The 21,408-nt window shown below is 29.3% G+C and overlaps 1 protein-coding gene across 1 annotated transcript; it reads right to left on the reverse strand.

The window, feature by feature from the left end:
- Positions 1-5,930: 5,930 nt before the first annotated feature.
- On the reverse strand, positions 5,931-19,861 carry LOC119684487 (sodium-coupled monocarboxylate transporter 1-like). The gene is made up of 11 exons (XM_038098533.1): positions 19,197-19,861; positions 17,299-17,352; positions 13,192-13,297; positions 10,518-10,583; positions 10,184-10,235; positions 10,028-10,095; positions 9,792-9,946; positions 7,313-7,559; positions 6,487-6,867; positions 6,252-6,430; positions 5,931-6,174 (listed from the first exon to the last, which is right to left on the reverse strand). The coding sequence occupies exons 1-11, from the start codon at positions 19,484-19,486 to the stop codon at positions 5,931-5,933; spliced, it is 1,842 nt and encodes a 613-aa protein (XP_037954461.1). The 5' UTR covers positions 19,487-19,861.
- Positions 19,862-21,408: the final 1,547 nt, after the last annotated feature.

Below are 21,408 nucleotides of genomic sequence, written 5' to 3' on the forward strand. Positions count from 1 at the left end.
TTGATAATAATTACTAAGATATGTTGAATAATAATAAGTTAACTTACAAAAAAAAAAATTACAAACTAATTTAAATTTATGAAAATAAATACATGAAATTAGGAAAACATAAATTAACATTATTTTTTTTAAATATACCGACATTTAAAACACTTTTTATTATTATTCAATTATTCAGTTTTAAAATTAATCACTTTTACTTCATAAGTATTTTGGATTATGATTAATTATTTAATTGACTTTAAAGACCTTAAAGAGAATATTATAATTTCCTTACAGATTTACGAAACAAAAAATAAATAAAGTATGTATTAGTATTGCTGATAAAGCCACGCTTTCTTTATAGTGACAAAGAAGCTATATTTAAAATTTGGAGGGTTTCTTTATAAAAAGCACCAGAATGGGCGCTTTACATATATTAAGTAAACAATATGCATAACAAATGTTTCTACAAAAAGAATAGTTTTGAAAATAGAATATAGGCAAAACTCAAAAGTTAACTTTCAATTCGTTGAACTTGTGTTTCCAAATAAAGCTGTAGCTTTTTAGCTCGTTCTAATTTAAAGAACGGCAAGTGCTTTGGTTAATGTCACTAATTAAATAAAAAAGTGACAAAAAAAACCCGGCACTGAAAGTTTCTGCACCCTTGACTACTGGTGGATAAACACGATTAGCCATCGCTTCTAATTTGACAGGCACGAGTTCTAAGCCTTGCACTGCAGTCCAAAAAAATTATATGTGGACTATAAACTAATTAAAAATTCGAATTCCTAAGACCACTGATGATGAGTACTTGGCAATACTCGAAACAGCGTTGTATAGTCAGCCAAATTTCAATAAAATTAAATAAATTTTTGTGCTTGTCCTTTCTTTCTTTCTTTGCTATTCGAAAACCCTCAAAAGAAAATAATTAATTTAATAATTATAATTATAGATATAACTAAAGAAAATTTTATTTAATTTTTAACGTTTATATTATTTTTTATAATTACATTTTTCTTATTTTATTAATTGAGATTGAGTTCTTCATAACAGCTGTCCATTAAAAATGTTTTAAATGAATTTTTAATTAAATTAATTATGCGAACTTCCATATGTTTCAATTTTAGTGTAATTTAGAATTTTTAAAATAATTTAGATATTTAACTTGTTTTTTAAAATGGCCTTCCTTTTATATATTTTTTAGGTTTTTTTTTTGTAATCAAATAAGTTAACCACAACTATTTTATTTTATTATTAATAATTATTATTTTATACTTATAGATTTTTGTATTTAATTTACAATTTACTAATTTTTATTTTAAATCATGTAATAAACTTTAGAAAGATCTATTGGTTTTATGGACTGACTGTATATAATGTATATAATGTTTGAGCAGGATATGTGATGAATTGAATCCTGTCAAATTCGAGCTGTAGACTTATGTGTTAACACTTAAAATCAAAATACACTAAATTTGTGTTATTCGAATTTAAACCTTTATTAAAGTTTGTCACTTATTTTTAAAGAACAGTTATACTTTTAGGCCCTATGCTCTTATAGGAGATAAAGGAAGTAACAACAACAATACTTTTTGTGCTATGTTTAGAACTATGGCATGGAGCACGGCTATATAAATTAACTTTATTATTGAAAAATTTTTTTTTCCAATTTAAACACTATTGTTTATAAAAATATTTCTGCAGAATTGCTTTAGACAGCTCACCAAAGAATTTATTTCGAAATAGATTTATTGTCATAATATATAAAAATTTTATTTACAAATAATTTTAATAATAAGTAATTATGTGTAAATGTTCGTTTTTACAACACAAATAAATTATATAAATTGAATTTTAAAAAATCAACGACTAATTTTTACCGAAGTTATTTTTAATTTTTTTTTTATGATCAATAAACAAAATAAATACATTTTTAATTATATGATTCAAAATGATTTAAAAACACTCGTGATTCAATATATTAAAGTATTAAATTAAATTTTTTTTAGATTTTTTGCTTTTATTATTATTTCTGTATTTATTTCTAATAGTGTTATTATTCTTAATATTATTCATATTTTTCAATTTTAAGCACACATTTTAGTATATCTGCAGATCAATATCTTTAGGTATTTAACATAAAATTTGTAATTATTAATATACTGATTTATTATATAAATCTTTTCTCCACAAGTAACTTATTCATATATATATAAAGATAATTGGCACGTCATATAATTCATTTTTTTTAAATAGTTTATAAGCTAATTAAAAAAATAATTTTTGCAAATCATTTTATGTTTTTTTTTTGAATATAACTTTTTTATTTCAGATATAATCAGCACACTAATTTCAAATTTTTTTAAATATATTGTTAAAATTATATATAAATGAAATGCATATTCAGTTTTTGTAACAAATTTTTGTATTTTATATTTTGTTGATTTATTCATTTATTATTATTGTAATTCTGGTCATATTAAAAATATTCTTCTTTGTTTCACAGGACAAAAATAACATCGGCAGGATCACACTTTTCTTTTTTATTTAAATATTTTTTTAAATATTTTGAGAGACATTTATTTAAAAATGACACTTTTACTCTAATTTAATTAAAAGTTATATATGACGAAAAAAACCATATTTTAAATAGAAAGAATTTTGAACAGTACTAGATTTTAAGAAATACCTAGAAATATTTCTTGGTATCAATTATTCGTAAATAATTTTCCAAACAGCAGATTGTAACGTTTCAACTAATATCTTGTTAAATTGATTGTTTTAATAAAATATATTAAAATATAAATTATTCCCAAAATAAATTAATTTTTAAAATTTAATATAAAATATTTTTGCATATATTTAATAATATTTAAAACGTCTTCTTAGGCATTATTTATATAAATTTTTGATATGACCAAAGAACACATTCGTTTATATATGTTATTCATATTTCAATAACAGTTAATAAAGTTTCAAATATATAATTTAATTTTTGCACATTTCAGTTATTTAATATATATATAAAGCATTTATTAACTTTTATTAAATATATATATAAAGCATTTATTAACTTTTATTAAATAATTGTCACTCCGAATTTTTTTAAAGATCACGATCACTTTTTTTGGATATTTTAATTATACTAACAAATGATTATGTAAATAATTTAATAATATATAACGAATATATGTTTATATCTCAGTATTATGGTCTTTTATTAATCTTATGAATAAAGATATATATATCATTTTTGATACATATTTTTTAAGGGTTTTTTTAATTTCGTAACATTTTATGATTAATATTCCGTTGGCTTTTTAAAATATTTTTTTTTTTTTTTTTTAATTAAACAAAATATAGAGTTTAAATTTACAACAACTTGTCATATTGACTAGCTTTTTAAAATTGAACGCATTATTTAATCATTAAAATTCATATTATTTTACTATATTTATGCATTTAACACAACTTTTTGAATTATAATATTTTTTTCGGTAATTTTGCATTATTTAATATTAAACACACATTTATAAAAAATTTTCAAATTTCAAAAATATATATTTAAATTTAAAATTTATATTAATTTTCTTAAATTGTTTCTAATATTTTTACTTTTAGTTCAATAAAAGAAATTTTTTAAGGATCACCATATGTCCTTTTCAATTAATATAATTAAAACAGTAATCCTTAAAATTTCTTTTTTCCACGATCCGTAGTCACATGCAAACCGTTGAAGCTACATACTCGTACTAAAGATAGGCACTTAAGATCGACATATATGTTGTGTAGTAACATACAAACACTAAATCAAGAGAAATTACTATTAAAGTAATAAGTAAATACCTACTACTACAAGGTCTGCTATCAACGCCCCCGAATGCTACCTACAAGTAAGGAATATAAAGCTTAAGCTACTCTGACGAAATTTTACAGCATCTTAACTTTGCACACAATCGACAATGACAGTACAATCGAAACAAAAAAAAAACAATCTACTGCTTTGAAATTATCTACAATTTTATTTATTTTATTTATTTTAAGTATTTGTGTATAAGCTTATATTGTAGTATTTGTATTTGCATTTCAAACACGAATGAGCACCAACTTTTTTTCAGCTACAAATCTCATTCTGCAGAGATGCTTTCTTTGATATCATCTTCTTCTCATCTGAACATGTATTCGTGCAATTTGATTGTTTCAAATCTAGTGATAATTTTTATCATTAATTTGCATATATAATCAGGAATTGTACTCGTACATACGCGTGTAATATATATATGCGTATATGCATTTTTTTATATACGAGTGTTTGCATTTAAGAGCTTGTCACTTTAATTAGCTGTCTTTATTATATGTAATAAAAGCATATGTACTTACTGGCTTATCACTTCTGGCACAGACGCGTCTTCAAGTAGCAATTAAAAAAAATTTTTGATTTCATTTTCTTAGATTAAACTGAAAATTTGGCAATTCATTTAAAATAACTTTCTAATTAATTATAATTTCAATTAAATTAACACGAAAAATACTTGTTTTAATAAAATTACGACAAAGTAAAATAAAATTCAAAAGTTGAGTTCATTGACTAGAGCTATAAAACGTTTCTGATATGACAAATATGGTAAATGAAAAACATTTTTATAGTAGTCATTTACTTTACATGTATGGAGTAGGCCCTGAAACTTGACTTAAGAATATTAAACATTAACTTACTTTTTTATATTTTCATTAATAAATCTGGCTTTGTGAAAGTACAACATAATATGGCAATGATTTTACTCATGATAGCTCACTTAGAAAGATCTATCAAAATAGATATAGAATATATTATGGTATCAAAAAAAAAACTCTAATTTAAAACTTCTATATAACTTATTATTATTGGAATATCACAACTTATAGTTGATTTATAAAGCTATCAAAATAGCCTTCAGAAATCACTAAGGTGGACTTCATGCACTTCACCAAAACGCCCAAAAAAGCCTAGCTCAATAAAGCCAAAACAGCACATGTTACGAGTATGCAGCTTGTCGCGCCATCCTACTGAAGTCGCATATCGTCTACGTATATTACTTCGATTAGCGAAGTAATATGTTTAATGTTTATCTCATACTTTTGTCATTTTCCAAAAAATACAGACATATCATACCAGATGTAACAGTTTTGTTGACATATCTACCGAGGACAAAAAAATAAACCCCTTTACTGAAGAATATAAGTTTTCGCTCTTGAACACGTCCATTACTTGTTATAACCATATTGTAAAATAGCTAAATTTACTAAATATATAACGCCTTAAATGACAGTTCTGTATGAAATTGATGAAAATTTATATATTGAAATATTTGATATGAAGTAACACAAAGATTGATTAAATTTTATCTACATATATTTGTATATAAGATAAAAAAACATCGAAATTACTATCAATGTTATTAAATTGAAATAAATCATTAGAAAGACTTAAATGCAACTTAGATTTGGGTGTAGTGTAAGGGTAGGGTGTAGATATGGGTAGTGTAAGTAGTTCTATATTTTATTGTCAAAGAAATTGACATATTAACCATGAATATATATCTTTTACATACCTTTTTAATACACATTTCTACTTTATAGGGTTTTTGAAGTTTCCTTCGATGCGTTACTTGACACACTTGAAAATGGGTATATTAACCCATTTTACAGTTTCTTATGTAAAGCATATTACATACGTTTGTTAAAAGTTAGTATATTAGGCATATTAAGTACTTTAAACAATATACTTTATTATGTATAGATTGTTTTTTTTTACTTCGAAATTTATAATGCCAACTGTGAACTATTTTACATAAACTTTTTTTTTTCTAAGTGGCGATTTTTAATAAGTTTAACAGCAAAACTTAAAACTAAAATATATACTTAAAAATAATAAAAAAAAATTTTTATTTAAAAGAGATTTTATGATTTTAATAAATTTTTTTTTCAGTGTTTAATAGCACATTCTGTTCTTCCATTTGTACACTTTCATATTCCATCGGTTTGATATATTTTCTTATTAAAGGTGAAAAAAGCTCTATGTTCATTTTTTTAGGATCATTGCGTCCAAATACCAACGATGCTATATGCGAGAATATAATTGATAATATGGCACCTACAGTTACATATAACATAAAAGACATCTGATAAATATATTGTGCCAATGTTTTGTCCCTAAAAAAATATAAAGTTAATTGATCATTTTAAGAGAAGGCATTTATTGAACACATTTTTTTAATTCTTGTATTTACCTTTGTAAAACTACAGTTTGATTCGCCGGTGTTATAAGCTCTTCAAACTTATAAGTACAACCCTCAGTAGAGAAAGGCTTCATGGGATATATCAATTCACCACTTGTAAGTGCAATTTTACCTTTTATACAAATCCAACTCATAGCAGCGTACGCTGCAACGCTGCCAAATAAAACACTCTATTCGAATAAAATATATATATAAGATATAGTTTTTATATTTTAAACTGTTTTACCTTGCCATTTATCCAAGGCATCAGGACACCCATTAGAAAAAGTCCTAATAACGGACCGCTTGTCATAGTACCTATTGATATCGAAAGCTCTAAAACCGTACCCAAGTGTTCGATGACAAACACTAACCCAACACAAGTAACGCCCATTACTACCACAGATACTCGCATTATAATTGCAGTTTGGTACTCTGTTAGAGGACTTTTACGAAATGTTTTTATGAAGTCTTCGAGAAACACTGCTGAAAGGGAATTTAAACCAGTGGATAAGGAACTGAGCGCTGCACTAAAGACACCCGCCACAAATAGTCCAGCTGTTCCAGGGTAATCGATCAAAATATCCATTACTAGTAAAGGTACAATTTGATCCTTTGCTTTTGCCAACTGCAAATATCAAACAAATTTTAATTTGAGTTTTTTTTAAGGCAATTGCTTAGATTTTATAATTACAAGTTAATACTCTTAATTATAAATTAGGTTGATTTCATAAAAACTTCAACTTCATTTTCTCTGAAAATAATTTAATTCATATGTGCTGAAAATAAAATTTAATATAATATTTATAAAATACTTAAATATTAAATAATAATTAAAATATGTTTTGAAATGTATCTATAATGTTATCAACCTAACATATGTCAGGCATTATTAATTAAAGTACAGCAAAACTATCTGTATGAAGGTTCTGAAATTTTATCATAGTCAAAAATTTATTTTTTTTTTTTCATAGTGACAATCATCTTTGATTATATAAATATGTACAATAAAGTGTGATTTATATAGATTATTGGACTTATTAGATAAACAAGAAAATTTAAAAAATATTTACATTTGTAGTTAATGGATCGCAGTCATGGTATGTTGCATAAATCAGGAGACCATTATATGCGCAACCTAATAACAATATAATAACTCCTATTATGTATAGAATCAACGCATGTTTTGCTTCTTTGGCGCCTGGAAGTGATAGAAACCGTTGTATGAAAACCTGATTTACTGTGATTTCCACATACAAGAAAGTTGCTCCCAAAATTATCGAAAGCATCGAAAGGCGTTCCGTAGGATCCAAAGTAATGCTAAGCGAAAAAACGAAAAATCTTTATTAGATTTTATCAATGTAGAAATAATTAATAAAAGTGATTAAAAAAATTTTTTTCAAAGAATATTTAAATGTTCTTTTAGAAAATATAAACAACTGCGACCCTGTGACAACTGGGTATAGCAGACCCTGTGTTGAGAGTAAGGTGATTACAATTTTTTTAGAATTTGAGTTTTATTCAATAATATTTTGTTAGTTGTTACAAATTATTTTACGCCCGCAACATTTTTATAAATTTTTCCGCACAAACGGTACATCCTCTCAACCATTTTGAAAGGGTTTATATTATCCATAAACTCATCATTATGACAGCAATTATCAGTTTCAGCAAACATTCGTTCATTTGCGCCATATTTATATATTTGCAGCACGATTCGACCTTTTTTATTGAATACAATCATCGTTTTCCCCGATTTTAATACGTGCTATTGCCTTAATGCAACAAAAATCCGGTAAAAATTTCGAAAAAAAACTCACTCATATTCAAATTACTCAACAGTATTTTTAAATACCTTTTATAAATAAGACTTTATGTTACTACTATTTGAAACTATGTTGTGGATTCTTTTATGTTTCTCGAAAAATCTATTAAATTTGGGCGACCAGAGCATTTAGTCTTATCAATGTTTATACAATCACGTTTTAATTGACCATACCAGTTAATATAATTCATTTCCCTGATCTAATATTTTTATATATCTTTACTTTTTGGGTCCAATATTATTTTTTCCATTCAAAACAAAACACCCATTAATTAAAAATTGCAATAACCAATGAAATATATAACATTGGGGTGCCATTAGGGTATATGTGTGATTTTTTTTTCGAAAATCGGTTGACGTCACCCTCCAGATCGGTTTATTTTACTAAAAAAAAATAATCTGTGTAAAATTTTAGTTCAATTGGATAAGTGAAAATGGCGCCCCTAGAGCCATTGCTTATATCTCCAACATATTTAATTTTACATAAGAACTGTCTTCCCAAAAGTTATAGATCTATTAAAAGTAAACAAATCACCCGAAAAGAAAATCGTTGAAGATGATGTGTTACAAATTACAAGTTTCCTTAATAAGATTCGTAAGGATAACCAACCATGAGATGATTATGGGGAACTTCTGGAACTTGCATTAATATATTTAGGAGAAATACCAAACTGCAGCATAAAGTTTCAAGATCCTGGGACTGTACATCACGCATGGCTTTCGCCATCCATGAATTAAAAATATTTTTATTTAGGAAAGAGTTCAAATTATCTACAGAAGAAGAAAATGCTCTTTGCGATATATATATGTTTATTACTAAAGTGTGTGTTGAAGTATGGTTTAATCTTCTTTCTAATCTCTATCAATATGAAAAAATTGTTGGAAATATATCTAGAGTTACTTTGGAGAAATTATGTAATCATCTTTGGTATTTAAGCTCAAAGTTATTTGGTTTGGGATTTTTCGATTCAAATATGTCATCTGAGACAAATATGGTTTCGAATTTGAATACAAAATATGATGACATGGAAGTCAGGAGTGTAACAATAGACCACACAAAAATATCTGAAATCGTCGAAAAGGGAAATGAACAGTTTATATACAAACATACTAAAAACATTTTTAATCGTTTCAAGTTGTGCGATAAATTCTTGAAAATATACCCCACAAAATGGCATGAAAACCTTACTTTTTTTCGCGGAAACTTCTCCGACTTTCGAAAATTAATGGCACCCTAATATGACATACATATATCTTTTAAAGTATAATAGTATAAGTGTATATATGTTGTTACTATTTATGTGTTATACGGAATAATGTGATGATATATTGTACGTCACTGTCAATATAATCAAAACGCAAAATAAAATCTTGATTTAAAGAACAAGATACAGCAAATGCAATATGTTGATCACATTCTGTAAGATAAGTATATACCCTGCGTTCAATAAACATTATACTCAATTATAACACTAGTAAGAACTTTCTTTTTATTTCAAATATTTTGGAAAGAAAACGGTGGTGTTAAGTTAATACTATAAACACAATGTACTCGTTTTGTATTATGCAATTTTATTATATTTATGTCGTCATCTATGATAATACTACTCTTCAAACAACATCCCCCACTGCTATAGAATTTTATTGTTTTAAATTTAACATTAGGAGACATGTTTTAACCATTTTCTGTAACTATATTCTACGAGTACCTGGCTAATAATACTTACGTAGGTATTTCTATTCGTCCACTATCATAATTACGCTTCAACACAACTCCCAGACCACCTACATCACTTGTACCCTTAATGATGACCAAAATGATAGCACCAACCATAATTACAGTTTGTATGACATCGGTCCATATGACAGCTTTTACTCCACCCTAATTATTTATATATAATTTATGTTTACATATAAGGAGAATAATATATTGTAATTATATTTCATTCACTCATTTACGTACCACACAAGTATAAAATATACAGACGATGCACACTATAGTTGTCACAATATGAATATTCACACCAGTTACTAAAATTATTTTTTTTAAATATTTATTAAAAATTTAATATTTTATTTGTAAGTACTTGGCAGTATAAATTCAATAGCTACAACTCACCTTGATTAAATGCCAACGCTGGAACTAATATAACAATAGGTAACCACAACGTCTAGAATGTCATTCGAGAAAGTTTGGAAAAATGCCACCGAAGATGACCATTAAAAATTTGAAAATAAACCGCAATACAGCAAAACAGAAAAACAGCGGACAACAATGATTTTAATTATTGTTAATTATTTAATTTAAAAATATAAAATGTAATGTTTGTATATATAAAATTCAGTATTCAAAATTGTTAAAAAAATCTCATATATTGTTACAAATTGTTTCAAAAAAATTGGTTTAGCCTTGAGATAATATTAACTATTATTTTAATTTTAGCTTTACTTACTATTTCAATGAAAAAGAACACGGATCCAAGCAGGCGAACCCTTTTGTCGAACCGCATTTCTAAATACTGCAATATTATGAAATTATAATGTTTCACTTCAAATAAGTGTTAACTTACAATCCTATATATCGGATTATCGATGAATATTTTGTAAAGTTATTTTTAGCAATAATGTATAATAGTTTAAATTATAAACTCATGTTATTTCCCACTTCCACCTAAATTGACAATTAAAGTTAATTGATAATTTTCTATTTTATACACAGTAAAATATTTCCAATAGATAATATTATAAATAACTAGGTATGCACCCGTGCTTTACTACATATCTGGCTCTAATGCATATCTTACTTCCCATGCTCTACCAACTCATTTCATGAACATTTTGTGGCAGCCGTATACGCTTTTTCCAACAACGACCACAGACAGTTACGTTTTGTGGTTGCATTCTGCGAACTTCATTAAATAATATATCTTATAATACTGAAATAATTTTATTTAATAAATACAATAAGTTCTGTGTAAATTTTTGAAGACAATTCTAATATAAACATTTTATAAAAACATACATCTTTAAAATTGATTTGTAAAACTTTTAATTGAAGTTTATAGTAATGAATATTTTTTGATACAACTGCAGTTTTTGTTCATCAATTTACCTCTCCAACTTGGCGTCTACTTACTTCTATTTTAGGTATTTGTTTGAATTGAATTGTAACGAGTTTTCAACAGGATACGCGTTATAAAAGTATATAAATGCACTGTCCATGGTAAAAATACAGAAAACAGAATTTCAACTTCAACTAGATATGCTCGAATTTTCTCAACAACGGAAGTTCATTTCCAGCTATTGTGCTTTTAAGTCAAGAGTAACCAAACTAACCATTTCATTACAGTAGAACAATATTAAGTAAGTCAGAATTAATACTTTTCTAAAAAGTTTCAAAGTAACCACTACAACAAATATATCGAGATTTTTTTAACTGCATAAGAACTTAAAATGATAATACAAAACAGAAATATTGTTGGAATGAGATTTTTTTAATTATAATCTGGTAGATTATTTCATTTACTTTTTGACTATAATTTCTGGCATATGTCTGCCACGACTACGAGTGGCTTGGTCCATTCGATCAGTTCAATTTAGCATGAACATTGGGTTCCAATGCTTCAAGAGTTGCTAGTTGACTAGTTTGTCTCGACATAAACCACACCACTAATTTAACATAACCCCATAAAAAGTAATCGTTAAGGATAGGCATTAAATCGCATGAACGAGCAGACCAGTTAAGAGGACCACTTCTAGAAATAAAGTTGTTACCAAATTGATTTTACAATAAATGTTTGTTTAACTAATGTTTGTTTAACGATGTTTAACTAATAAATTTTTAGAAACAAAAACGATTGCTCCTTTCCCATTTCTAAAGAAATAAGGACCGATGTTGCCGCCAGCGTGTAAACCACACCAAACAGTCATTTTAATGGATGTAACGGCATTATTTGGATTATCTTCGCTCCACATATGTCAATTTTGCTTATTGACGTAGCCATTTAACTAGAAATGAGCTTCATCACTAAACACATTTCGTCGATATGAACTTCGTGAACACATTAATTTTTTTCCAAGTAAATATCCACAATATGGAAGCATTGTTCTAGCATTAAACGATTTATAATGAACGATTTTCAAACTGAACAGAAATGTCAACATACTGTTCTGAATAAGCAATTTAAGTAACCTTTTGATAATTTCTTAGAATGCCAGTTTAGTTAGAAAATAAGTTTTTGATAGAGATGGGATTATTAGAAAAAATTGTGTTAGTGTTTGATAAAATACAGAGATAAAAAAACGGTTATACTAAACTTAAGTTAATTATTTATATTACTTATCAGAACCCAGTGATCGCGAACGACCACGTAAATAGGGTTGAACGCAACAATACTTTGCCGTTCTCAGATGTAAAACACCCGAAACAATGCTTGAACTGGCATACCATGATCCAGTCATAAACTATTGTATATCAAATACTATCCAAATATGTTACTATAAATCTTAATATATACTGTTCTCTCTTAAAAAAAACAATTGTGACAAATAGAAGTAACTAATCAATTAATTACTTAATTGACTAATTAAAAGACAGAACAGACTCCTAAAAGGTCTATGTGGAATTATTCTTATCATCTATTGTCTATCATCTATTGTCATTATTCAGAACTATCTTAAATTATTATTTTTACTTATGGGATCGGCTTAGACAAATGCTGTGACAATAACTTAAGTTAAAACTTTACTTAATAAACAACAAAACAACTCGGATATATGTACATAGCCCATGTTGTCATCCGACATTTGTTTCATACATTAAAAAATAATAGAACACTGTAATATATAGTAATAAATTGTGTTAATATTCCATGTTTAAATATTATTAATTATTATTTGTTTAGCATACTCTGTGTGTTTTTATATATAGTGATGAAGATTTAAGTTATTGAATTTAGTATGTATTTAAATTTAATGATTGGATGGAGAAAAAAAAGGATATTTGAGTATGAGTATCTATGCCTGGTTACGCAAAGTCTATGAGAATCCAATTTTGCAATAAAACAAATACAAAAATCAAGCAAGTATAAGTGCAATTAATATTGAATGGATCAATTCTGTACGTACCTCGTAAGTTGAAGTTAATTGTAAATTGCAGAATACCGGCAGGAACAGGTACCAGATTATAACTCCAGTCAAAACCAGTGTCATGAGTGCAAAAGCGTATTGAGTATGTGGCGCACGAGTCTTTCAACTACAAACGCAATTTTAGCTTGAAGATCTCGTTTGAAAATTGCACTTAAGGCGTGCGCAACAGTGGTACGCTCTCTATCTCTCGGCAAGCATTATCTATATTATTAAGAAGATTATAAATGTAAATATACAATTTAAAATAATAAATTATCTATATTGGTGACCCACGACACAAAGTTCTTTTAAGAACTAAAATTAAAAAGAGGTAATTTAAAAAAGAGATAATTTAAATAAAAGTTGTTTTCACAACTACACTTCTTATTACATCAATCACAATGCTGAATACAGAGGGCAACTATCATACAGTTTCGGCAGTGCAAGCAAACAATTCAACGTGTAGCACTCCATTCGATCTCAATTCATTGATTGCAGCAGTCGAAAAGTTGAACAGCAGAATAGATGCAATGGAATCGGATGAAATTCATCGCCGACCTCGATCGAGAGCAGCTACACCTAGGCGTGACAGGCGAGCCCCATCCAGATCTGCAAACCGAATTTCGAGGTATCCAACCTGTTTTTATCATCACAAATTCGGCGCAAACGCACGGAAGTGTGCACCGCCTTGTAATTTCACAAAAACGGGAAACTAAAAATCGCTTCGTCACCGGCAGTTGACGAGGCGTCTGAACAGCACAAATCCTGCCGACTTTTCATAACCGATACCCTCACACGATTAAAGTTTTTAATAGACACAGGAGCAGACTTTTCCATTTTGCCGGTTTCGATCTGTGGTAAACACAAAACACCAGTTTCATCAAAGTCTCTTTACGCAGCAAATGGTTCAACTATTCGTACCTTCGGAAATCAGTTACTCACACTAACCTTGGGCCTACGCAGGGTATTCAATTGGGAGTTTGTGGTTGCAGAAATCGAAAAACCAATATTGGGTGCAGATTTCCTCGAACACTATGGCCTCATAGTAGACGTCAAACGCAAATGTCTCATCGACAACACAACTGGATGGAAAGTGCCTTGCACAACTGCACACCATCAATACGAACCAATTTTTGCAGTAAACAATGACCACAAGTTCGTTCAGCTACTAAAAGAATTCAAAGAGCTGGTGATTCCAACATCTTACAATAAAATTAAGGGAAATCAAACCGCTGTCCAGCATCATATTGTTACAACAGGTCAGCCGGTTTATTCACGTCCAAGACGACTTAATCCGAAGAAGCTCCAAACAGCAAAACGCGAATTTGAATATATGCTTGAACAGGGCATATGCGTACCATCGCAGAGTGAGTGGGCCAGCCCATTAAACATGGTTGAAAAAAAGAATGGAACTTGGCGACCTTGCGGTGACTATCGACGTCTTAATGCGCAGACAATACCCGATCGGTATCCAATACGCCATGTGCAAGATTTCACGCAGACATTAAGCGATAAGTGTATATTTACAACACTGGACTTAGAAAGGGCATATTATAATATACCGATTGCCCCCGAGGATAGAAAAAAAACAGCCATCACTACTCCATTCGGCTTATTCGAATTTAATGTCATGACGTTTGGACTCTGCAATGCTGCCCAAACCTTCCAACGTCACATGGATCAAGTACTTAGAGGACTCGACTTTGTGATTTGTTACATTGATGACATCTGTATCGCTTCATCCAATGAATCAGAACATTACCAACACGTCCGCATAGTATTCGAGCGACTTCAACAGTATGGACTTAAGCTGAACGTTTCAAAATGCATCTTTGGCCAACAAGAAGTAACGTTCCTCGGTCATACCATTAACCAACAAGGCATACGCCCACCAAAGGAAAGGGTAGAAGCAATACTTAACTTCCCAAAACCAAACACGGTTCAGGAATTAAGACGATTTCTAGCTACGGTTAATTTCTATCGACGTTTCATACCTGGTGCGGCCGCAACTCAAAATACATTGCAAAAACTCATAAAAACAAATAAAAAGAATGACAAAACTCAATTAGAATGGACAGAAGATGCAAAATTGGCTTTTGTAACATACAAAAAAGCACTCGCAGATGCAAGTACATTAGCACATCCAACCACAGACGGTAAACTGGTGCTCCACGTCGATGCAAGCAACTCAGCAGTAGGTGCAGCACTACACCACATACGAAATGGACAGATCGAACCTCTCGGTTTTTATTCAAAGCGTCTAACCGAGACTCAAAAACGATACAGCACATACGATAGAGAATTGCTTGCCATCTACCAAGCCATTAAACACTTTGTGCACATGATCGAAGGTAGAAAATGCACAGTTTTGACGGATCACAAGCCTATCATATTTGCGTTTCAACAGAAACCTGAAAAGGCATCTCCAAGGCAGTTAAGGCATCTGGATTTCATAGGACAGTTCACGACAGACATACAACACATCGCCGGAAAAAATAACAACGTAGCAGATTTACTTTCACGTATTGAAGAAATAAATGGCTGCCAACAGATCGATTTCAACAAGTTAGCTGAGAGCCAGAAAGACGACGCTGAATTAAAAAACCTGTTAACCAAAAATCAGACATCGTTGGAACTCAAGTGGATCAGCATGCCAAACTCTATGAATCCAATTGCATGCGATGTGTCAACTAAACGAGCGCGTCCCTGGGTTCCTCAAAGACATCGACAGCAAGTTTTCCGAGCGATACACAATCTGGGGCATCCAGGAAGTAAATCATCAATCAAACAAATATGTGAGCGTTTCGTTTGGCCAGGCATGAAAAAAGACATAACGAAGATGGTAAAATCTTGTCATCCATGTCAACGCACCAAGGTATCCAGATATAATCAAACAATACTTGGTAGTTTCAAGCTACCAGAGCAACGATTTTCTTCACTACATATCGATATCATAGGGCCATTACCAATGTCAAATGGATTCAGCTACTGTTTAACGGGCATTGATCGTTTTACCAGATGGCCAGTTGCTATCCCTATGGCTGATATTAATGCAAGCACAGTGGCGGCAACATTACTGGAGGGTTGGATCGCACATTACGGCGTGCCATCTGAAATAATAACCGACCAAGGTCGACAATTCGAGTCAAAATTATTCAATGAACTCACGAGATTAATTGGCACAAAACACCTAAGAACTAGTCCATATCATCCACAAGCAAACGGAATTGTCGAACGTTTTCACCGCACACTTAAAACAGCTTTAAAGTGCAGATCCAAGCAAAAGTGGACAGATGAACTACCAGTAGTGCTACTCGCACTGAGAAACGCATACAAAAACGACATCAAGGCGACTCCTGCAGAAATGGTTTATGGCACGACACTTAGATTACCAGGTGAATTTTTCGAAAGTTCCAGTAAAGACATGTCCAACTCGGAATTCGTACAATCACTACGAGACGTAATGGAGCAACTAAGACCAGTACCTACGGCAAACCACTCCATATCAAAAACATTTGTACAACCAGATCTTAAAAAATGTACTCATGTTTATTTGCGCGATGACAGTGTTCGACCACCTCTCAAAGCACCTTACGATGGACCATTTAAGGTAACCGATCGCGACGATAAGCTGATGACCATTCTACGGAAAGACAAACCAGTACGTGTAAGTATAGATCGGGTCAAAGCTGCCTATCTCTGTAATGACGAGCAAGAAACAAATCAACATCAGATAGCACGACATGCTTGTACTCATCGAAAAGCAGACGAAAATAACCAGAAGCAACATACAAAGAGAACTCAAACATCGTCTAGCGGCAGGCGAATTCGGTTGCCAGTTCGATTTGCGGAGAATGTTTAATCAGTGGCATAGGATCACTAATTATATCGTGACATTGCTTCGCTCAGTCACTGGAGAGGGAGTGATGTGGCGCACGAGTCTTTCAACTACAAACGCAATTTTAGCTTGAAGATCTCGTTTGAAAATTGCACTTAAGGCGTGCGCAACAGTGGTACGCTCTCTATCTCTCGGCAAGCATTATCTATATTATTAAGAAGATTATAAATGTAAATATACAATTTAAAATAATAAATTATCTATAAGTACCATAAATATAAATTTCCGTGGAAATGCCAAGCAATGAAATACCAGAAACAAAACTATAAATATTTTTATATAGGATCATTATTTAGCTTAGGTTTACGTATTTCTTTAATTAATTGTAATTTAAAAAAATGCAAAAATTAACTACTCTCAAAAGAAATAAGTGAAATATCTTCAATAAAAATTCTGTTTCATCTTTAAAAAACATTACTGAAAGTAACTCATGTAATGAACTATAGTTAAGTTTTATTAGTACAATATTAAAGAATAACTTAACTATATCAGATCAATAGACTAACGTAATAATCTTCTTATCGAAAGCTTAACAAAATACGTACGGTGCAATACTCTAAAACTTTTCAACATCATCTTCTCAGATCCATACACTACCTTTACTGAAAGTAAAGGTAACTCCAGATTTTTCAAGAAAATATATGCGGAAATTCGCACATTATTAATTTAGTTAATTATTAATTAACTGCCATGTTATTCGTGGCAGTTATGTTACATATTTGGGCAATTGATGAGAGCTATCTAGAACTCAGTAAACTAATCTGCATCATTTATAATATTACCGACTGTAATAACCCTTCAAATTTCGATACTGCCTTTTTTAAATATTTTCTTGAGGTCTTTTCTTGATGACCCTTAGGAATAACTGTAGTAGAAATAAATCTTCAAATTTAGAGGTCCAAAATGACACTTTCTAAAAAAATATTTGTGGAGAAGCTTATTAGCTTACCTTACTAGAAGTGTACTAGATGGATAAATTGGCAAATATACAGACTTACACGCAGACAAAGATATAGATACAAATATAAACAGTTCGATTTGTTCCATAAAGGTAATAAATAATATAAATGCCTTCTTGATATTTTCGTCAATGTCGTATAAGCATCTTAAGCTATATATACCGAATAACCACGTCAAGTTTTCACGGTCAAGATCAAATATATATATTTATATATATTTGCCTGAAAATATTTGTGATTTACTCTTAAAGTTAAATGAGATACATGAAATTTTTTTTTTTATATTATAAAAATTTGACTTCTTTAGCAACAATTCCATTGTTCAATTGCTTGACCTTGTCTCAACTTAAGCTTCGAATGTTCCTAAATTTAGACAATCTTAAAGTACTTAAACATCTTTTACCCAAGTCTCACATTTGACTGAATCTGCTTGAATGTAAATTAACTGTAGTACGTTAGGATTTCACCATTAAGACTATTAGATTCCGTGTAGTATTGAAAGTGTTGTAGTGTCTTTAAAAGCTCAAGCTGAGTCGCCAATCATAACTTTTCGCGCGCTTTTCGCATTTTTTTTCTTTCCCAGTAAAAATTTTCGGAGCGAGCAACGTGTCTAGAATTTAAAGAATTTCAATTTTCTGTTTTCAGATTTTTTGGCGATACTTCGGGCCACTTTGTTTTGCATATTTCATTATATTTTTTAGTGCTTTGTTATTGTATTTTGATTGTTCGCCTTGATAAAAATTTCATAACGCTTTCTATGCAATTCATAGCAATTTTCATATTCAATTAAATTTTTTATAAAAAATTATATCAAAGTAGTTTTCAATTGCTTTTCCATAAAAAGCAAATTTTTGTTTCAATCAATTTTGGAAAGCTATAAGCTCTACCACAACAGAACTACAGTACGGAAATAAAATATATAAATCTCTTTTCCAAACTATTAACTTGTCTTCAATACCACACCAAAAAAACAATAAAATTTATTTGTGATTGAACCAAAAAAAAGGAACCCACAGAGGAACTCTATTACATAACTTTTAAAGCAAAGGCACTTACTGAAATAGTATGTAATACCATTAATCACTCTCCCACTCACACATATTTAATCCAAATTTTAAAGAGAATTCATACTAAACAAATATACTCACCTGGCTACCAAAGACATTGACACCGGAAATACTTTCATCTTTCGGCCACCCACCAGATAGTTCAAAGCTTCCGTACCACCACGCTCCTCCATGTTCCGCTTCTTCTTTTTCTCAACAAATCCAAAATAAAACCCAATTACGGCACAAACCAAAAGCATTAACACAAATACAAAATAATCAACGAAACCAAAATGCTGCAATGAAGCACTCAAATCGGCCACATTCATTTTGTTGGCAGGCGTGTTGTGTTCCATAGCAGCGGCAACGGCAGAGGAACTTTCCGTTCCCATTGAGGTCGAGTGTATAGTGATGTTATCTGTACTGATCGTTGCTGCATTAAGTGTTGTCGGACTAGTACTCACAAAAGTTTTCACAGTTTCCAGAATTGCTGAACTACTAATTCCGCTGCTACTAGTTGAATCGATGCTATTCTTGTTGCTCCAGCTGGGATTCACAGTAATTTTGGTAGTTAATGATGACGTTGCGACATGTATTTTTTCCTTCCTTTTTTCATTTGCTTAATATGTAATTAAAATTTGATTTTCTGGATTTTATAGAAAATTGACGTTCTAGGTATGTGCGATTTTCTTGATTTTATGGGATTACTTAAGTGCACACATTTAAACACTTTTTGCCATTAAAAGTGAAAAACTTTCTTCTATTAATTTGTGCTCCACAATTTATAAAAACTTTTCACTTTAACTTTGTTTTTATTTTTAATTAATGTTTTTTTTATATTTCCTCTCTTATTTATCCTTAACTTTTCTTGTTTCTTATGTTTTAAAGCTTCACAAAACATAAATTTTATTAAAGTATTTATAGATTAATTATGGCGTACTATGGATTACGAAGTCCTTACATAAATTAGTATAGTATAATTTTAAGAAAATCAATCATAATACGTTATAAGTTTATTTTTGAAGTCATCAATGATGTTATTTTTGATTCGTAATTTTCGTTAAGTCGGTTAAGTCTACAGCACCTATCATTTACAAAAACGTAAAGATTGAGTAGGATATGATGAAAATATTTTAAAGTTAAGATATTGATTTTATATTCCTAATATTTTAATATTAATGCCTGTGCATTTTTTACAAAACTATTTTAAGAAATAAAAGGAATATCTCATTTATTTTAAGAAATATATGCGACGAGCATTAAGGATGTAAAAGATTTAAATAATTTATTTTTATTGATAAAAATCAAAAACTCTAATCGCACTTCGTTTTTCCTTTTTTAAAATACATAAAAGCTATCAGATAATAATTACTTACATTTTCAGTGTCTTCTTTTATGTTAATAGTTCAGTTAATGTTTTCGCATATTTTTGTTATATTAATATATTTTTTAAATATGAATTTGAGTAATGAAAAAATATATGATAAATGATATTTTAATAAAATAATTTATAGGATCGAATATTAAAATTTTTTAAACTTATTTAACTTTAAATTGTGAACTGATATGGAATAAAATTATTATCATTAAAATTTTAAATAAAATAATAAAGTTTTTTAAGCCTTACTAAAAAATGACAATGACGAAGGAAAATAAGAAGTTATGAATTTATGAACAACGCAATGAACGTTTAGTTATTGAAAAAATTTAACTGACAATAAGAAAAATCAGATAAAACATTATAACAACGTGAATCGGGGCATTATACGAATTTGAGTAATAAATTTTGTTGTGATGAAAAAAAATGAACTTCTTTTACAAATCATTTTAATAAAAATACTTACTAAATTTATTATTTATTTGTGAGTCTATTAAACATTGTACAGCTAGAATATGGTATATTAACCTTATTGGACGTTTAATTTCTTAGCTTAATGGTTGCATATTGGTTGATATGTATATCAAAGGCACTTGGTCGAGTGCAGATAGTTCATTCAAGTTGTACTGAGTGTTATTTTAGATAAGTTTAAATGCAAAATAATTAAGGAAAAAATATCTATATTAAATAGAACAACATGGACAGAGTACAGTAGTACAACAGTTTTCTAAATTTTTGTGTTTTACTCGTATATGCTTAAATAAAAATATTTAAAAAATTTTTTATTTAATTAAATAATTTAATGGAATACATTTTATGAATTAAGCAGACATTAATAAACTAAGTAAACCTATAAATATCAACCAACAGAAACTGATTTCGTCTAGCTAATAGTAGTAGCATACTACACCAGACCAGTTATGGTAGAAATCTCAT

Source organism: Teleopsis dalmanni, chromosome 2 (genome assembly GCF_002237135.1).
Source record: "Teleopsis dalmanni isolate 2A chromosome 2, ASM223713v2, whole genome shotgun sequence".
In the NCBI taxonomy this organism is placed as follows: Eukaryota; Metazoa; Arthropoda; class Insecta; order Diptera; family Diopsidae; genus Teleopsis; species Teleopsis dalmanni.